Source organism: Aspergillus welwitschiae (assembly GCF_003344945.1).
Source record: "Aspergillus welwitschiae strain CBS 139.54b unplaced genomic scaffold BDQ94scaffold_3, whole genome shotgun sequence".
Taxonomy (NCBI): Eukaryota; Fungi; Ascomycota; class Eurotiomycetes; order Eurotiales; family Aspergillaceae; genus Aspergillus; species Aspergillus welwitschiae.
The window spans coordinates 1221306-1236090 of NW_020798697.1; the positions used below are offsets into that span (position 1 = coordinate 1221306).

General features: G+C 49.1%; 4 protein-coding genes and 1 non-coding gene across 5 annotated transcripts; 2 read left to right on the forward strand and 3 right to left on the reverse strand.

Moving 5' to 3' along the window:
- Positions 1–443: 443 nt before the first annotated feature.
- On the forward strand, positions 444–3454 carry BDQ94DRAFT_181548 (beta-glucosidase; the record flags this gene model as incomplete). Its single annotated transcript, XM_026773907.1, has 3 exons — positions 444–449; positions 950–1079; positions 1131–3454. The coding sequence occupies 3 exons, from the start codon at positions 444–446 to the stop codon at positions 3413–3415; spliced, it is 2421 nt and encodes an 806-aa protein (XP_026631265.1). The 3' UTR covers positions 3416–3454.
- A 16-nt stretch (positions 3455–3470) lies between these two features.
- On the reverse strand, positions 3471–5393 carry BDQ94DRAFT_135921 (Rieske [2Fe-2S] domain protein). The gene has a single exon (XM_026764779.1). It carries the CDS (start codon positions 5339–5341, stop codon positions 3959–3961), a length of 1383 nt encoding a protein of 460 aa, XP_026631266.1. The 5' UTR covers positions 5342–5393; the 3' UTR covers positions 3471–3958.
- A 315-nt stretch (positions 5394–5708) lies between these two features.
- Positions 5709–5790, reverse strand: BDQ94DRAFT_t29. The gene has a single exon. It is a non-coding gene; the product is annotated as a tRNA-Gly (tRNA).
- A 919-nt stretch (positions 5791–6709) lies between these two features.
- On the forward strand, positions 6710–12532 carry BDQ94DRAFT_166438 (putative DEAD/DEAH box helicase; the record flags this gene model as incomplete). Its single annotated transcript, XM_026770548.1, has 4 exons — positions 6710–6738; positions 6820–7486; positions 7536–9364; positions 9424–12532. The coding sequence occupies 4 exons, from the start codon at positions 6710–6712 to the stop codon at positions 12530–12532; spliced, it is 5634 nt and encodes a 1877-aa protein (XP_026631267.1).
- A 290-nt stretch (positions 12533–12822) lies between these two features.
- BDQ94DRAFT_166439 (uncharacterized protein) lies at positions 12823–13215 on the reverse strand (the record flags this gene model as incomplete). The annotated part of the gene is made up of 3 exons (XM_026770549.1): positions 12823–12840; positions 12893–12948; positions 13050–13215. 3 exons carry the CDS (start codon positions 13213–13215, stop codon positions 12823–12825), a joined length of 240 nt encoding a protein of 79 aa, XP_026631268.1.
- Between the last annotated feature and the right edge of the window lie 1570 nt (positions 13216–14785).

Sequence of the window (14785 nt, forward strand, 5' to 3'; positions counted from 1 at the left end):
CAAGTTCCTGAAGAAGGAAGAAAGAGAGAAGAAGCTTATGGTTGTTGTGCCATTTTCGCAATCACCTGATCCTGACCACGGGATCCGCAAGTTCGGGGAGAAGCGGGACACAAGGAATCTTTCTTCCTCCTTTGCTTTCCCTCTTGACACTAAACTTACTCTTCTCTCGGGAAACTTCCAATCGAACCCGAATCCCATCTATCGGCCCCCACGAGGGAAGATACATATTCCGAATAGTTAGTTAGTTAGTTGACCACAGTTAGTCATTCGTTTGTCATGTCATGTGGCATGCGTGTCTCCCCACCTTTCTTCGCATCCCCGTGGAGAATGACATGGCTCTGGACAGGTATGAGAAGCAAATAAGGTTCAGCAGTTATTAAGAAGACCATGGCACAAACGGCCTAACCACAGCTAGCTTCACTTGGCGTGCTTGCAAACCCAACATGATGGTACAATCTGCCGAAATTCTGCCGGCATCCTCGTCATGTTTTCCCGTTCTGGGGTGCAGAACGCGGAGGTCTCGCTTATTCCGAGTGTGGAGTCCCCGCAATTCAACGCTCCATACTCAAGCACCGACTTCGTGGAGCCGACAGGGAACCGATTTCGGCCACGCGACTTGTTCACTATGCAAGCTAACCCCACGAATGTCACGCTCAGTACAGCGTCTAATTGGCTATCATGCCGAGATTGACCCGAAACCCTAGGCCGTTCATTCTTCACGTTTCTCGTACGGTCCATGCCACCGTCATCATGCTCAACCATTGCCGAGAATTTACAAAGCCTTGGCCGGAATACGGGAGGAATGGGGTTGACCCATGGGGGATTCTGGAGCGGACAGTGGGATGTTTTGGTAGTGCCTCGTGGGTATATAAAGACCCAGATATTCGCTTAGGATGTCTTTCAGTTCGCCGTCAACGAAATCTTTCGCAGTGAGTTTGAGAATATGAAGGTGTCACTCGCTCTTTATGCGGCTGCATTGCAGCTGGCAGATGCCGCTGTAGTACAAAAGCGAACAGTCGATGTTGCTGAGCTAGAACACTTCTGGTCCTATGGACGCTCAGAGCCTGTTTATCCCACCCGTAAGTCAGTCTACCCCCGAGAGCCACGATCAAAGCTAACCCATTCATTAGCTGAAACAAGCGGATTGGGAGACTGGGAAGAGGCGTTCACTAAAGCCAAGTCTCTCGTGGCACAGATGACCGATGATGAGAAGAATAACATCACATATGGTCATACGTCTACGACAAATGGCTGTTCCGGAATGACTGGCAGTGTTCCTCGACTGGGATACCCAGGAATGTGTCTCCAAGATGCAGCAAGCGGTGTACGTGGAACTGACATGGTCAACGCTTACGCCTCTGGTCTCCATATTGGGGCTTCGTGGAACCGTGACCTCGCCTATGAACACGCTCATTATATGGGTGCAGAGTTTAAGCGCAAGGGAGCAAATGTTGCTCTTGGACCTGTTGTAGGCCCGTTGGGCCGCATGGCTCGGGGTGGTCGCAACTGGGAAGGATATAGCAATGACCCCTACCTCTCTGGCTCCCTTGTTCAGAACACTATCCGTGGTCTGCAGGAGTCCGTCATTGCCTGCGTCAAGCACTTCATTGGAAACGAGCAGGAGACGAACCGCAACACTCCACAACTACTGGATAACAGCTATAACCAGTCCGTCTCATCCAACATTGATGATAAAACTATCCACGAGCTCTACTTGTGGCCCTTCCACGATGCAGTCAAAGCTGGTGCGGGTGCCGTCATGTGCAGCTACAATCGCATCAACAACAGCTATGGATGTCAAAACAGTAAGACCTTGAACGGTCTGCTCAAGGGTGAACTAGGGTTCCAAGGCTTCGTCGTCTCTGACTGGAATGCCCAGCACACGGGTATTGCCAGTGCGGCGGCAGGTCTTGACCTGGTCATGCCTGACTCTGTCTACTGGGAGAACGGCAACCTATCGTTGGCTGTCCGTAATGGATCGCTCTCGTCCACGCGTCTCGATGACATGGCAACCCGCATCGTCGCTGCCTGGTACAAGTATGCAGAGCTAGAAGACCCCGGCTTTGGCATGCCTATCAGCCTCCTGGAACCCCATGTACCAGTTGACGCTCGCGACCCTGCCTCCAAGACCACTATTCTCCAGGGGGCTATCGAAGGCCACGTCCTTGTCAAAAACACAGGCAACGCCTTGCCTTTGAAGGAGCCCAAGATCCTGTCACTTTTCGGTTATGATGCCATCGCCGCGCAACGCAATACCATGGATGATCTGTCCTGGAGTCTCTGGACCATGGGCCTCGACAACGCTCTAACTTACCCCAACGGCACCGCCGTGGACCCCTCTCACCTCAAATACTTGTTCCTTTCTAGCACCAACCCCTCCGAAAATGGCCCTGGTGTGGCCTTGAATGGTACCATGATCTCCGGGGGTGGCTCCGGCTCCAGCACTCCATCCTACATCGACGCGCCATTCGATGCCTTCCAACGCCAAGCCTACGAAGACAACACCTTCCTCGCCTGGGACTTTGCCTCTCAGTCTCCAGTCGTGAACCCCGCTAGTGACGCATGTCTCGTCTTCATCAACGAAGCCGCGGCTGAAGGTTGGGACCGTCCGTACGTGGCCGACCCTTACTCCGACATTCTGGTCGAGAATGTCGCCTCCCAATGCAACAACACCATGGTGATCATCCACAACGCCGGTATCCGTCTCGTCGACCGCTGGGTCGAGAACCCCAACATCACTGCCGTCATCTACGGCCATCTCCCCGGTCAAGACAGTGGTCGCGCCCTCGTCGAGATCATGTACGGCAAACAATCCCCCTCTGGCCGTCTTCCCTACACCGTCGCCAAGAACGCCTCGGACTACGGTGCCCTCCTGAACCCGGTCGTCCCATCCGGAACCAATGACTTGTATTACCCACAAGACAACTTCACTGAGGGTGTCTATATCGATTACAAGTCCTTTGAGCAGAAGAACATCACTCCCCGTTACGAATTCGGCTATGGTCTCACCTACTCCACGTTCGATTACTCCGGTCTCAAGATCTCCGTCCACAGCGGCGTGAACACTGACTACCTACCTCCCAACTCTACCATCGAGGAAGGCGGTATTTCCGCCCTCTGGGATGTAGTGGCTACGGTTACCTGCTCGGTCTCAAACACTGGCTCTGTCGCTGCGGCGGAAGTTGCTCAGCTCTATCTGGGCATCCCTGGTGGTCCAGCGAAGGTCCTCCGTGGCTTCGAGAAGAAGCTTATCCAGCCGGGAAAACACACGAAGGTCCAATTTGATTTGACGAGACGGGATCTCAGTTCATGGGATGTGGTGAACCAAGCTTGGGGATTGCAGAAGGGTGATTATTCGGTTTATGTGGGGAAGAGTGTGCTTGATACCCAGTTGACGGGGACGTTGACGATCTAATGAGCTTACGAGCTTTGACTGTTACGATAGACGTATAGGAATTCATTTGGAATAATTGTTGAATTTTTTAAAACTTTTGGTCCAGTCTATGTGGGGTATCTTTCGTAATGTTTCTGGTTCTAGAACATGCTTTTAAAATATTGTCATCTGCGAACACAACTGATGTCCCATTGACCCACGCACGAGTCCCACAATTATGTACCTGGGACCATGCGCCTTCGCTATGGGTGCGGTTAGCACAGCACTCCTGATTGTCACCCTACTTGCCAAGTCACAGTGCTTTGGCCCTCTGGCAGGTGCACTTTCTGTCAAGATCTATCAGAGTGACGAAGTGCTATGCCTGTCATTGATTGTGTCTGCAACATTCATTCAGCGGTATGACCATCTCTGATTCTCAGGTTACCGGCAGTGGAGGGGTCCTAGCAAGCGCATGGGTTGACAAGGACTCTGTGCAGTTCGCCATCTTTGCTGGAGGAGTAGCTAACTCCAGAGGATCAAGCGACTGAACTGCTTTCCATTATTGAGCTGCGAGTCAGGGAGCGATCAAGCAGGCTGAATTCCCTCGTACCCCGAGAGATTCTCATAATAGCTCTTATCCAGACCAGCCTGCAGTCTAGCCTCTGTATTGAACGGCTCCCTCAACGGCCCACGGAAATACTTCTGCACATTACCCCGGAACACCTGCACAGGGTCCGTCTCCTCCTGGGCACAAATCCAGGTCAACCAGCGATGACCTGTCGTGACATGGGTGATCTCATCATTGTGGATAATCTCCAGCGTGTCAACACTATCCCCATCTCCAGCCTTGCGGAACTTATCGATCGTCACTGGATTCACATCCAAACCGCGCGCCTCATGCACCAACGCAATAATGCTGATCCGAGCGCGCAGATCATGGGCTGTCACGGTCGCAGAGTCCCACAGTCCATGGTGGACCGGAAGGGCACCGAAATACGAACCAAGCTCCTCCAGCCTGGTCCGAAGGAGAGAGAAATGCTTCGCCTCGTCGTTAGCGACCTTCAACCAGTCGTGGAAGAACGCCCGAGGAAGACCCAGCGCATCAGCCGAGTTCGTCTGAAACTTCGCGAACCGCACACAGATATCGACCGCCAGATCGATCGCCCATTGTTCAATGTTTGCCAGCGCATGCAACATATTAATCCTGCTCTTTTGCGTACCACCTCTGCCCGGCTTCGGAACTGCCTGCCGATTTACATCCTTCACGCCATCCCTAGGCGGTAAATCTGGAAGGTCGACATTGGTCCTATCCCCAATAACCATAGGCTTATCTGTTCCCTCCCGTTCCGTAAACAATTTGAACAAATGCGCCGTCAACTCGATCTTATGTTCCGGGTTCGAAGTGTTCAGAATGTGCGCACACCATTCACACACCGTCGCATTATCATCAAGATATCGAATCGGCGCAGTTTCAGTCTTATCGTCCGCTCCATTTGTCGTCGTCGTACCATTCACACCATTGACACTCTTCTTCAACTTCATCTGCTCACTCACAGCCTCCAACTTCGCCAACTCCACTCCCTCTCCCAATTTCTCAGAAGTATATTCAACAACCACCATATCCTCGTCACCCACGTCAACAGGAAACGTGCACGCCTTGATCCCCACACTCGACTCTCCCGTCTCGACATTGAAATCATACGCATGCCATGGACAAGACACAATATACGCTGAATCTTCGATGTCAATGGAGGAATCTTTCATCGGGCCGCCTGCATGCGGACATTCCGCTTCCATGGCGTAGTAGGACCAGCCGTTGGCGTCATTGCGCGCTCGGGGTTTGTCTTTGGTTTTCGGCGTCTCGATAGTGGGGAGGCGGAAGAGGACGAGGCGTTTGCCGTCGGAGAGGTGCAGGACGTAGCGGGTTTGAGTGAGCGTGGAGAGCGGGGCGAGGCGGACACGCGCCATAGTGGGAGACTGTGCTTTTTGCAAGCAATAAAAGATATGCGATGTCGAGAGGGGTGTTGGTAGAGTGCAATATTTATTTCTGGAGATTGGAGGGGCGGCCTTTTTCGAGATCACGTGCGGCTCTGGATAAGGGTGGGGCGCTAGGCTAAATCGGTAACATGGGAGGCGGTCACTCGGTCGGACATGTACCTGAGTCAATGGCTTTGGCAGGCTGTTACTGTACTTTATTCAGAGGGCCAAATTGAGCTGTACATAGGATGGTGAGTGCTATTCTTTCATACTTGGCAACTATCGAGGTGATACCCATGTAACCGGCAAAATTAGAGTGAATATGCTGGTGGAATTAGAAAAAAAGAAATCATGTTTGTGCGTTAACTGGGAGTCGAACCCAGAGCTCAACCTCACAAGAGGAGTGGAAGGGTTGAATGTTACCGCTACACCATTAACGCTTGTTGTTGAAACTTTGGCTTTCATTTTAATCTATATCGAGCATAAATGTTTTCTTGATTTTCTATCTCATATTGAGTCAATATCCAGGTGTCTTTGATGCTCACTGTAGAGAATCGGAATTTTCACATGATTTCACATCCTGGTCTGGTACGAACATCAGATTTTGAAGCTGTTACTATTCTCGGTAGTTCTGCCGTATTTTGACTCCTGTCAGAATGAACCTCCCCGGGGAAAGTAATGATATATATAAGTAATAACGGTAACCAGCATTGTCCCTCACCTGCAAATTAATCAAAACTTCCGTCTATTCACAGTGACCATAGTACTCTTGTACTAGCAACATGATGCAAGAAGTCCAGGCTTAGTTGCAATCAATGGGTGGAGCAGAGGACTTTTTGTTCTACGATGGCTGTCTCGATTACAACGTTTCAGATGACAAGATCATAGGGTAAAACAAAGCTCCATAGTATATGGTCTGTAATTCTCTGTGCTCCACTGTCTGGTCTTCGATTTCCCGAACAACAGAGATTCGATTCGATGCTATGTAATGAGGCCTTTTTAATAGTCGCTGAGTAACTTCGCATCATTCTCCCATCGCTATCGGTTTGGCGCCTGCTGCGACCAGGGTCCGTGCATGGATGCCACACCCCGCATGGTAGTACTAGACTCAAAGGACTAGTAGGGGTAAGCGTTATTCCAGCGCAAGGCTCGCTCGAAAGATGCCTACAGCCTTGCATGGCCTTGCAGCGAATGGCCTGGCAGTGAGTGAATACTAGTATATATTGGTTGCCATCCTGTGCCCCGCAACCACAGACACGCGTCCATCTCCCCTTCTGATTTCCTCATTCTCCCTCGTCACTTATCACCGATCTTGCCCTTCTGTTCCACTTCTGCACACGTTCAAGTTACACCATCGCGATGGCAGATCCACAGAAAGTCCTATCTTGGTAAGTATTTCATTAAGGCCATCCCAGGCCAGCTATGACCGGACTTGGTCAAAGATAGGTCTAACAATCCATCATCGTTAGGTACAATGATCTGTACTCCCGTACCGTCGACCTTGTTGGCGACTATGCAGGCAGTGAACTCTTTATCATCGAAGGAGACTCACTTCTCTTGCACTGCTTCGCTGACGACCAGCTGGAATTTGCCAATGGATTTCAGTTGCTTCATGCCACGTATATCGTGGAGCGATTTCTAGAACAGCTCCGACGACGAAACTGCAATTTTCACATTGTCTTCTTCTCGGAAAATTCGGCGGCATCTATTCCACCACACGTTCACCAATCATCGTTGCCAAAGTACCGTCTAGCTCGTGAAGCTATTCTACAGCATCTTCAACAGAATGCTTCTAAAGTATTCCCATCCATACAAGTGAGATGCTTTGATACATACAATTGCCCCGAGTTTGAGGAATATCTTATGTTGGAGGGGGTCTATTTCATCATGTGCCATGATGGTGCGTTTTCGAGCCATAGCGGACATGATAGAGCACTGCATGAATCTTTAGAAGAGTCTGAGGATCCGAAAGTGCTCTCGGATGATACTTCAGACAGTGACAGTGATGAAACGTTCGATAATGCTCTTACCTCGTTTTGGCCGAATCGAATTACGCTCAGATCGATGATACACTGGTTTGTTGCCCATGGATTCAATATCTCATTGCTGAACAGTTTAGAATGCCGTGATACCAAGGTGAGCTCAGTGTTCCCCCCTAGCTTAGCTCAATTCTGACCTCAAATAGGTGTTCACGATGGTTCTAGAGGGCTCTGCAGAACGGGCACGGAATCTTTTCGGCGTGGATTCGGAAGACCCGGACATAGAAGAGGACGTTGAATCATCTGACTCCGATACAGAAGAGGTAGATTCTGGAATCAGTATGGTACATGGTCACGTCGATGCTGGCATCAGTGATTCAAAACCTTGTCCTGCAAGTTCCTCCTCAGTGGAGCTTACACTGCGCAATTTTTTGCGTATCTTAAACACCACAGGCTGCCACGCTCTCACTCAACGAGAGTGGGTCACAACCCTAACTGCAAGTGCCCTGCTAAGCTCTGGCTCCGTTGAAGAAAATGAGATGTTGGGGCTGCGTGCCTTGTTACTCCACACTATTGTTCTAAGTGAGTGCAAGCTTGGAAACCGCGTGTATGACCCCAAATACTGTCGCCCTGGCGAGTGGTTGCTGGTAAAATATGCTGAAGTATCTCGGAGTATCATCACATCACAGTTGTGGCATGAGGCTATGAGTGCTAGGCCTATGAGCTGCGATGTGGCAGACCTGATTGATGGAAGGTTATTCCTTGAGACGTTGCAAATGGCTTGCTCGTCTGACCTTGAAGGTTCCTTCAGCCAGTCAATCATGGAAAAGTTTTCGGTGCTTACCTCACTAGTGAAAGCCCTATGTGGCGTTGAACTTGCTATCTCTACAGTGTGCAACAAGGCTAGCGGTAGCAAAGCAAGCAGAAACGAAGAAAGTAATATTTCGGGCAATCGCCGAGTCAATAGCCATATAAAGACCACTGCCGTGCTCCCTTTCAATAACCCGGACTTTGACCGCCATCTCAAGCCGATATCACTTGCTATTGACGAATCCGTTGCTGGGAATGATCTTGCGGTGTCGCGAATCTTTGAGGAAATCACCCACTGGCATAATCATCGCAGGCCCCTAGATCAACGGAATACGATTCCTCTTACAAAGTGGCTTCTTCGCCGTAATCAAATGTTTATGGCTGAGATTGAGAAATATGCTGCCAGTCTCACGGATACGAAAACAGAGTCAATTTTCGTTAAAGCTATGGCAGACCTCAAGGCCTTGCCAGGGAAAAGTTCGGCTTCTGGAGTCATGGAGAGAGACTGGACCTCTCGATCCACGAAAACTGGGCCCAATCAGGCTAGACAACCAAAGATTAGCGCGTCCGCGTCGGTTAAAGCCAAAGCAAAAGTTTACTTCCAGGAACAGCGCAATAACAACTTCGAGAGGCAATTGGAGGCATGGAAAAATAAACGTCGTGGTATTGAGCATGCCGACGATTTGACCCAGAGGTACCAAGATGCTCATGAGTACCTCCACAACTTGAAGAGAAAGGGAGACAGTCTGGTAGAGCTAGAGGTACTCGCTTACCTCATAATGACCCTGGCACAGCTTTGGAAACAGAAATGCGAAACAGAGAAGGATAAACCTATGGCGATAGTGGCACTCATATGGTTTATGATTCTCAAGATCTCAAAGGCAAAGCAGGGCATTACAGTCGGCATTCGATGCCTTGTTAAAGACACTATAAAAGCACTCAACCTTCCCTACATTGACATCCCTTGTGACGTTTCAGGAAAAGCTACATCCGCATTCACGCCACTAGCTTCACAGCACGCCAACTTGCAAACGGGCTTGTCACCAGTTGAGTTTCAGCTTGTTCATGCGGGGCCATACTTTGATAGAAATATGGAATCGGCACCAGATCCTCGTGTTCATGATTTTGAACCTGATCGGTGGCAGAGAGAGATCTTGGACCAAATCGACGCTAAAGCGAGTCTTTTTGTTGTCGCTCCGACTAGTGCGGGAAAGACTTTCATATCGTAGGTGCCATATGAGAGTCTATAATAATGTGTGCCTCCAAGTCCTGACTTTAGAATAGATTCTATGCTATGAAACAGGTCCTCGAGAGCAGTGACGACGGGGTCTTGGTATACGTTGCGCCGACTAAAGCACTCGTCAACCAGATCGCCGCCGAAGTCCAAGCAAGATTCAGTAAGAACTACAAACACGCTGGAAAGTCTGTTTGGGCTATTCATACACGTGATTACCGCATCAACAACCCAACTAGGTGTCAGATCTTGATCACAGTTCCACACATCCTTCAGATTATGCTTCTTGCGCCGTCAAACGCGGAGTCGTGGGCGTCTCGCATTCAACGTATCATTTTCGATGAAATCCACTGCATTGGTCAGTCAGATGATGGAGTGGTATGGGAGCAGTTGCTTCTTCTTGCACCTTGCCCTATCATCGCACTTTCTGCAACGGTAGGCAATCCTGAAGAATTCAATGACTGGCTGAGGTTGACTCAAAATGCAAACGGCCATGACTTGAAAATGATTGAGCACAAAACGCGATGGTCGGATTTAAGAAAATTCGAGTACAGACCTCCAACATCTTTCATCTTCAAAGGGCTATCGGATGCCACTCATTTAGCTACACTCGGCCTGGATGCTTGTCCAAACATGTCGTTCATACACCCTGTGACAAGCCTGACCAATCGATCTCGGGGATTTCCGGACGATCTAGCCCTGGAACCGCGTGATTGCTGGACACTTTGGAAGGCCATGGACAAGTACAAAACAGTAGACTATCCGCTTGATGACGCATTGGATCCGTCCAACGCGCTGCCAGGTGTCATTTCCAAAGCCAACGTTTTGGAGTGGGAGGCTAAGCTGAAGCTGGTCCTGAAACATTGGATGATGAACTCAGACTCTCCATTCGATTCAGTCCTGAAGGAACTTTCACAGGGGAGCCATTTAAAAAAGAGTCCTGATGTCCAGGTATCATCTGGCGAACGCGGCCAGTCAGATAAACCCCGCCCAGTGAAGGATAGCCTTCTCGATACAACACTACCCTTGATTTGTTCTCTCCATGACCAAGGCGCCCTTCCAGCTATTTTCTTCAATTACGATCGGAGTAAGTGTGAGGAAATATGTCAGCAGATTGTTGACGAACTGGAACAGTCGGAGGACCGATGGAAGGCCTCAAGCTCAAGCTGGGCGAACAATATGAGCGAGTGGAAAGAACGGAAAAAAATGGAAGAAAAACGCGCCAAACAAAAAAAGCCTAGCAAAGTGAAGAGCCGAGCTGGAGACAACGATGGAAACATGTCCAAAGCAGATAAGATGCGTGATACTGCGTCCGCGGAATCGAGTTGGCATGAATCGTTTGACCCAGAAAAGCCAATCCCGAGGTTTTCCCTAGCTGATGTGAAGAAGCTCGCGGATTCTGACTTTGAGGAATATGCTCAAGCGCTCCAGCGGCGGCAGGTGCCTTCCTGGTTGATTGATGCTTTGAAGCGTGGGATCGGTGTACATCACGCTGGTATGAATCGCAAATACCGTCAAGTCTGCGAGATGCTCTTCCGCAAGGGCTATTTACGCGTTGTTATTGCTACAGGTACATTGGCTCTTGGTATCAATATGCCATGCAAAACCGTGGTCTTTGCAGGTGATTCTGTCTTCTTGACAGCCCTTGGGTTTCGGCAAGCAGCTGGTCGAGCTGGACGTCGAGGCTTCGACTTCCTAGGCAACGTGGTCTTTCAGTGTATTCCGGATTCCAAAATTTACCGTCTACTCAGCTCAAAGCTTCCAAGCCTGAACGGCCATTTTCCGTTGTCTACAAGCCTAGTACTACGACTCTTTATCCTGCTTCAGAAGTCTAAGCGATCTGATTTTGCCGTCAAAGCCATTAACTCGATCCTATCATGCCCGCGGATCTATCTTGGGGGGCCAGAGGCCAAACATACTGTTCTCCATCATCTGCGGTTCTCGGTTGAATACCTCCGTCGCAATCAGCTCCTCGATGCTAATGGTCTTCCCCTCAATTTTTCGGGCACCATATCGCATTTGTACTACACCGAAAATTCCAGCTTTGCATTCCATGCGCTCCTCAGTGGTGGATATTTTCACCAACTGTGCAAGAACATTGGCAGGAACCCCAAAGAAACGGTTCTTACATTGATGCTTGTGATGTCGCATTTATTCGGTCGCCGGCATCTACCTCCAGTTACCCTTGAGAACTTTCAAACCTCAGAGAAGAAATCCCCATCTGTTGTGGTTCTTCCAGGTCTTCCGAAAAAGGCGGCTAGGATTTTGCGCAGTCATAACGAGCAGACCCAGGATATTTACACGGCTTATGTTACCACCTTCGTTGAGCAGCACATCAAAGATCCAGGCTGTTTCCTCCCGCTGACAGGAATAAAGTGCGGAGGCGACAAATCTCCGGAAGAGATCAGCCCCTCACTGCCCATTACTCCTCCTACCCAAGTCACATCATCATTTGTCGCACTGTCAGGTCATGGTGATAACTGGAGTAGCATATCCGACCTCTGTCAAAAGGTCCGCAGCGGTGTCTGGCTAGAACAAGCAGTGGTGCCGTACGTGGGGCTTTATCCGGAGGAGGGCCAACTTCCACTCAATGCGTATCTGTACGACTTCTTCAAACACGGCAATGTGAAAGCCCTGGAAAAATGGAACATGATCCGCAAGGGTGATATTTGGTTTCTCTTGAACGACTTCTCCCTAGTCCTTGCCACCATTGTGACTGATTTTGAGAACTATCTCAAGCTGTCCCCAAACATTGATGTGGACTTGTTGGATGTGGCCGGCAGTGGTGATGTGCACGAGATTGACTTGGACGATAATGCTTATGATGCAAAGGAGCCCCAGCCATGGACAGCCGTGAAATCAGCCCATTTAGCCCAGACTCCGGTGCAAGCCACAACCAAGCCTCCGCTGACTTCGGTATCCGCCAATTCAAAGAAAGCAAAGGTAGCTGACAGCTGGGAAGATGAGCAGAGCGACGATGAAGGGAGGGGAAATGAGAACAATATCCCTGAGAGAGGGGGTAGTTCAAAGGCTACTAGCAAGCTTACTTCCTCCGCTTCACCAGGTCAGATCGAGGAGAAGGGGTTTTTGCAGGTCTTGAAAGCGTTCAAAATGCTTCGAGATGAATTCAACGAGAAGTTCAAAGCCATGTGGGCGTGATCACCCGGTAGGCTTGGGGCTTGCCAGGAAGGGCTGAGCTGGACAGATGTTGGATATGTATGAATTACCGTCCATTCATAATGTTTTGGGTGTGACTAGTCGAATAATTGGTAATATACAGAATGCTTTTTTTAAGCTAAATGAGAGCAGACACTAATGCTTTTAAACTAATCTACACTTTTCTAGGGAGACTAATTTTCAGTCCCACAACTCAACTTATCTTCACCTTCCCAACTAACTCCTAGCTATTACTCCCCAACAATACAGAAAAAGGGATCAACAAAACATTATCATATTATCCACACCGACTAAGTACAGAAAATCAGTAAATCCAACCTTATCCCATCCATCCAGATATACCAGCACAGCCGGTACTAAGGTAGCAACATGGTCTCCAGAGAACCCTGTCCCTGTGGCTAATCACACCAACTATTAGCCTTTGCTTTCAACACGCCACACAAATAATCACGAGATACCACTCACTCTAATTAAACCACTTAAGCCTTGAAGTGGATACCAGCACCAGCACCCAGGCCAGCATTGGCAGCGACCTCAGCAGCAGCGTTAGCGGCAGCGTTAGCACCGATGCCGATCTCGAAGGGAGCCGGGGCGGGAGCAGGGTTGGCGGCCACGAAAGAAGCCAGGAAGGCAGTGGCGAAAGCGGTGATGAGAGTGAACTGCATTTTGATGGATATATTAAGTTTCTGTGAGGGTTTCTTTAGATCGAATTCTCAAATTTGGAATCAGGTAGGGAGGGGAAGAGAAAGAAGTACGTACCCTAACGAGGTAATGTTAAATAAAACGAATGAAAGATGGATGGATGGATGAAGGAAGGAAGGATTGCTTGCTTGCTTGAGATGCTGGATGGAAAAAAAGAAGATCTGGGGAAGAATTGAAGGTTTCTTTATACCTTTTCCCTCCTCGCTTGAAGGCGTGAGAATTCAGTTCACGGTATAGTATGTAGAAGGGGTCAGGGGTGTGCGTCTGAGATCTGATACCGCGGACTGGAGCTTATGGTACAACATACGGAAAGGATCGACTTATCTCTCGATCTAAATGTCGGGAACGTGTTCGGGGAAGAGTCCTATACTGTGTTGAAAGGAGGTGATCGGGTGATCTACGGAGGAGCTGGATTCGAACCGTTCGACTCAATTTTGAGGTTCCGAGGTACCCTACTGATAATTAAACCAGACTTGGCTTGACTTGTCTTTGAAGTTCGGAGATGCATTCATTCATTTACTGACTGACTAGACATCTAGAGTAATACTTGCGAGAGGAACTGAAAAAGAAGCACGAACGGGTGTTCTTATCTTGCTTTCTATCTGTAACCTCCGTTGGAGCAAGATGGGGTGGTCGGTTCTCTTCCGAGGTTCCAGCCATAATTTGATGCGACGCCGATGTCGATCTTGCGGCTAGGATGAAACGCTCCCGGAATTCTATTTTTACTCTACTTCATCGGGGCTCTTCTTAATCACTGTTCTTGATTGTCAATGTTGAATTGGTTTTATGCTTCAATGTTATGCCTGCATTGTTGTGTGCCGAGGTTGTTTTTCAGACAGCTGCTTGGTGTATCGCTGGAACTGTAGGTTTTCTGGCTGATAAGCGTGATCGTCAGTTACTGCTGTCACGTAATTACACAAGATTTGACTAGTAGATAGAATCTCTGATTTTTGATGGTTTCTGCGAATCCTGCTATCAACGCCTTCGAGGTTGTTGCATGTGCTGGATGCACTTCGATGCATTTCAGGCAAGCCCGCCTAACGAGCCGCCCCTAAAGGTTTCAGGCACAAACACATGAAAGAATTTACTCATTAGATATCCAGTTAGCAGGTACGGAGAAACAGGAACATCCCGAGCACAGTTTTATCGGTGGATCAGAGCAGGAGCTGGGACCTTAAGCTTCCCGGCAGGTGAGTGAGTGCAGTATATGAGTTCGGGCTACGGGACTACGTTGCGCCAAAGTCCGGCAGGAAATACCCATGTTGATCACCCCCCTGAGGCATTGTGACGATATCATTCAAATCATACAATATTTCAAAAGGAAAGTATGTGCCTGAAGTACAGCTGAGCGAACGGGGAGCCTTGCTCTCTGCATTAGGTATCAGGTTCCTTTATCAGTGCAAGTCTAGGTGTTCATTATGCATGCAATACGAGTATGACTGTATGCCAAATCTTGACAGCGATTTCCGACTGCTTTACTACTCACCGTCAGTGATTATAGTCGTCCCTTATCAAGGCATTTCTGAATGTTCA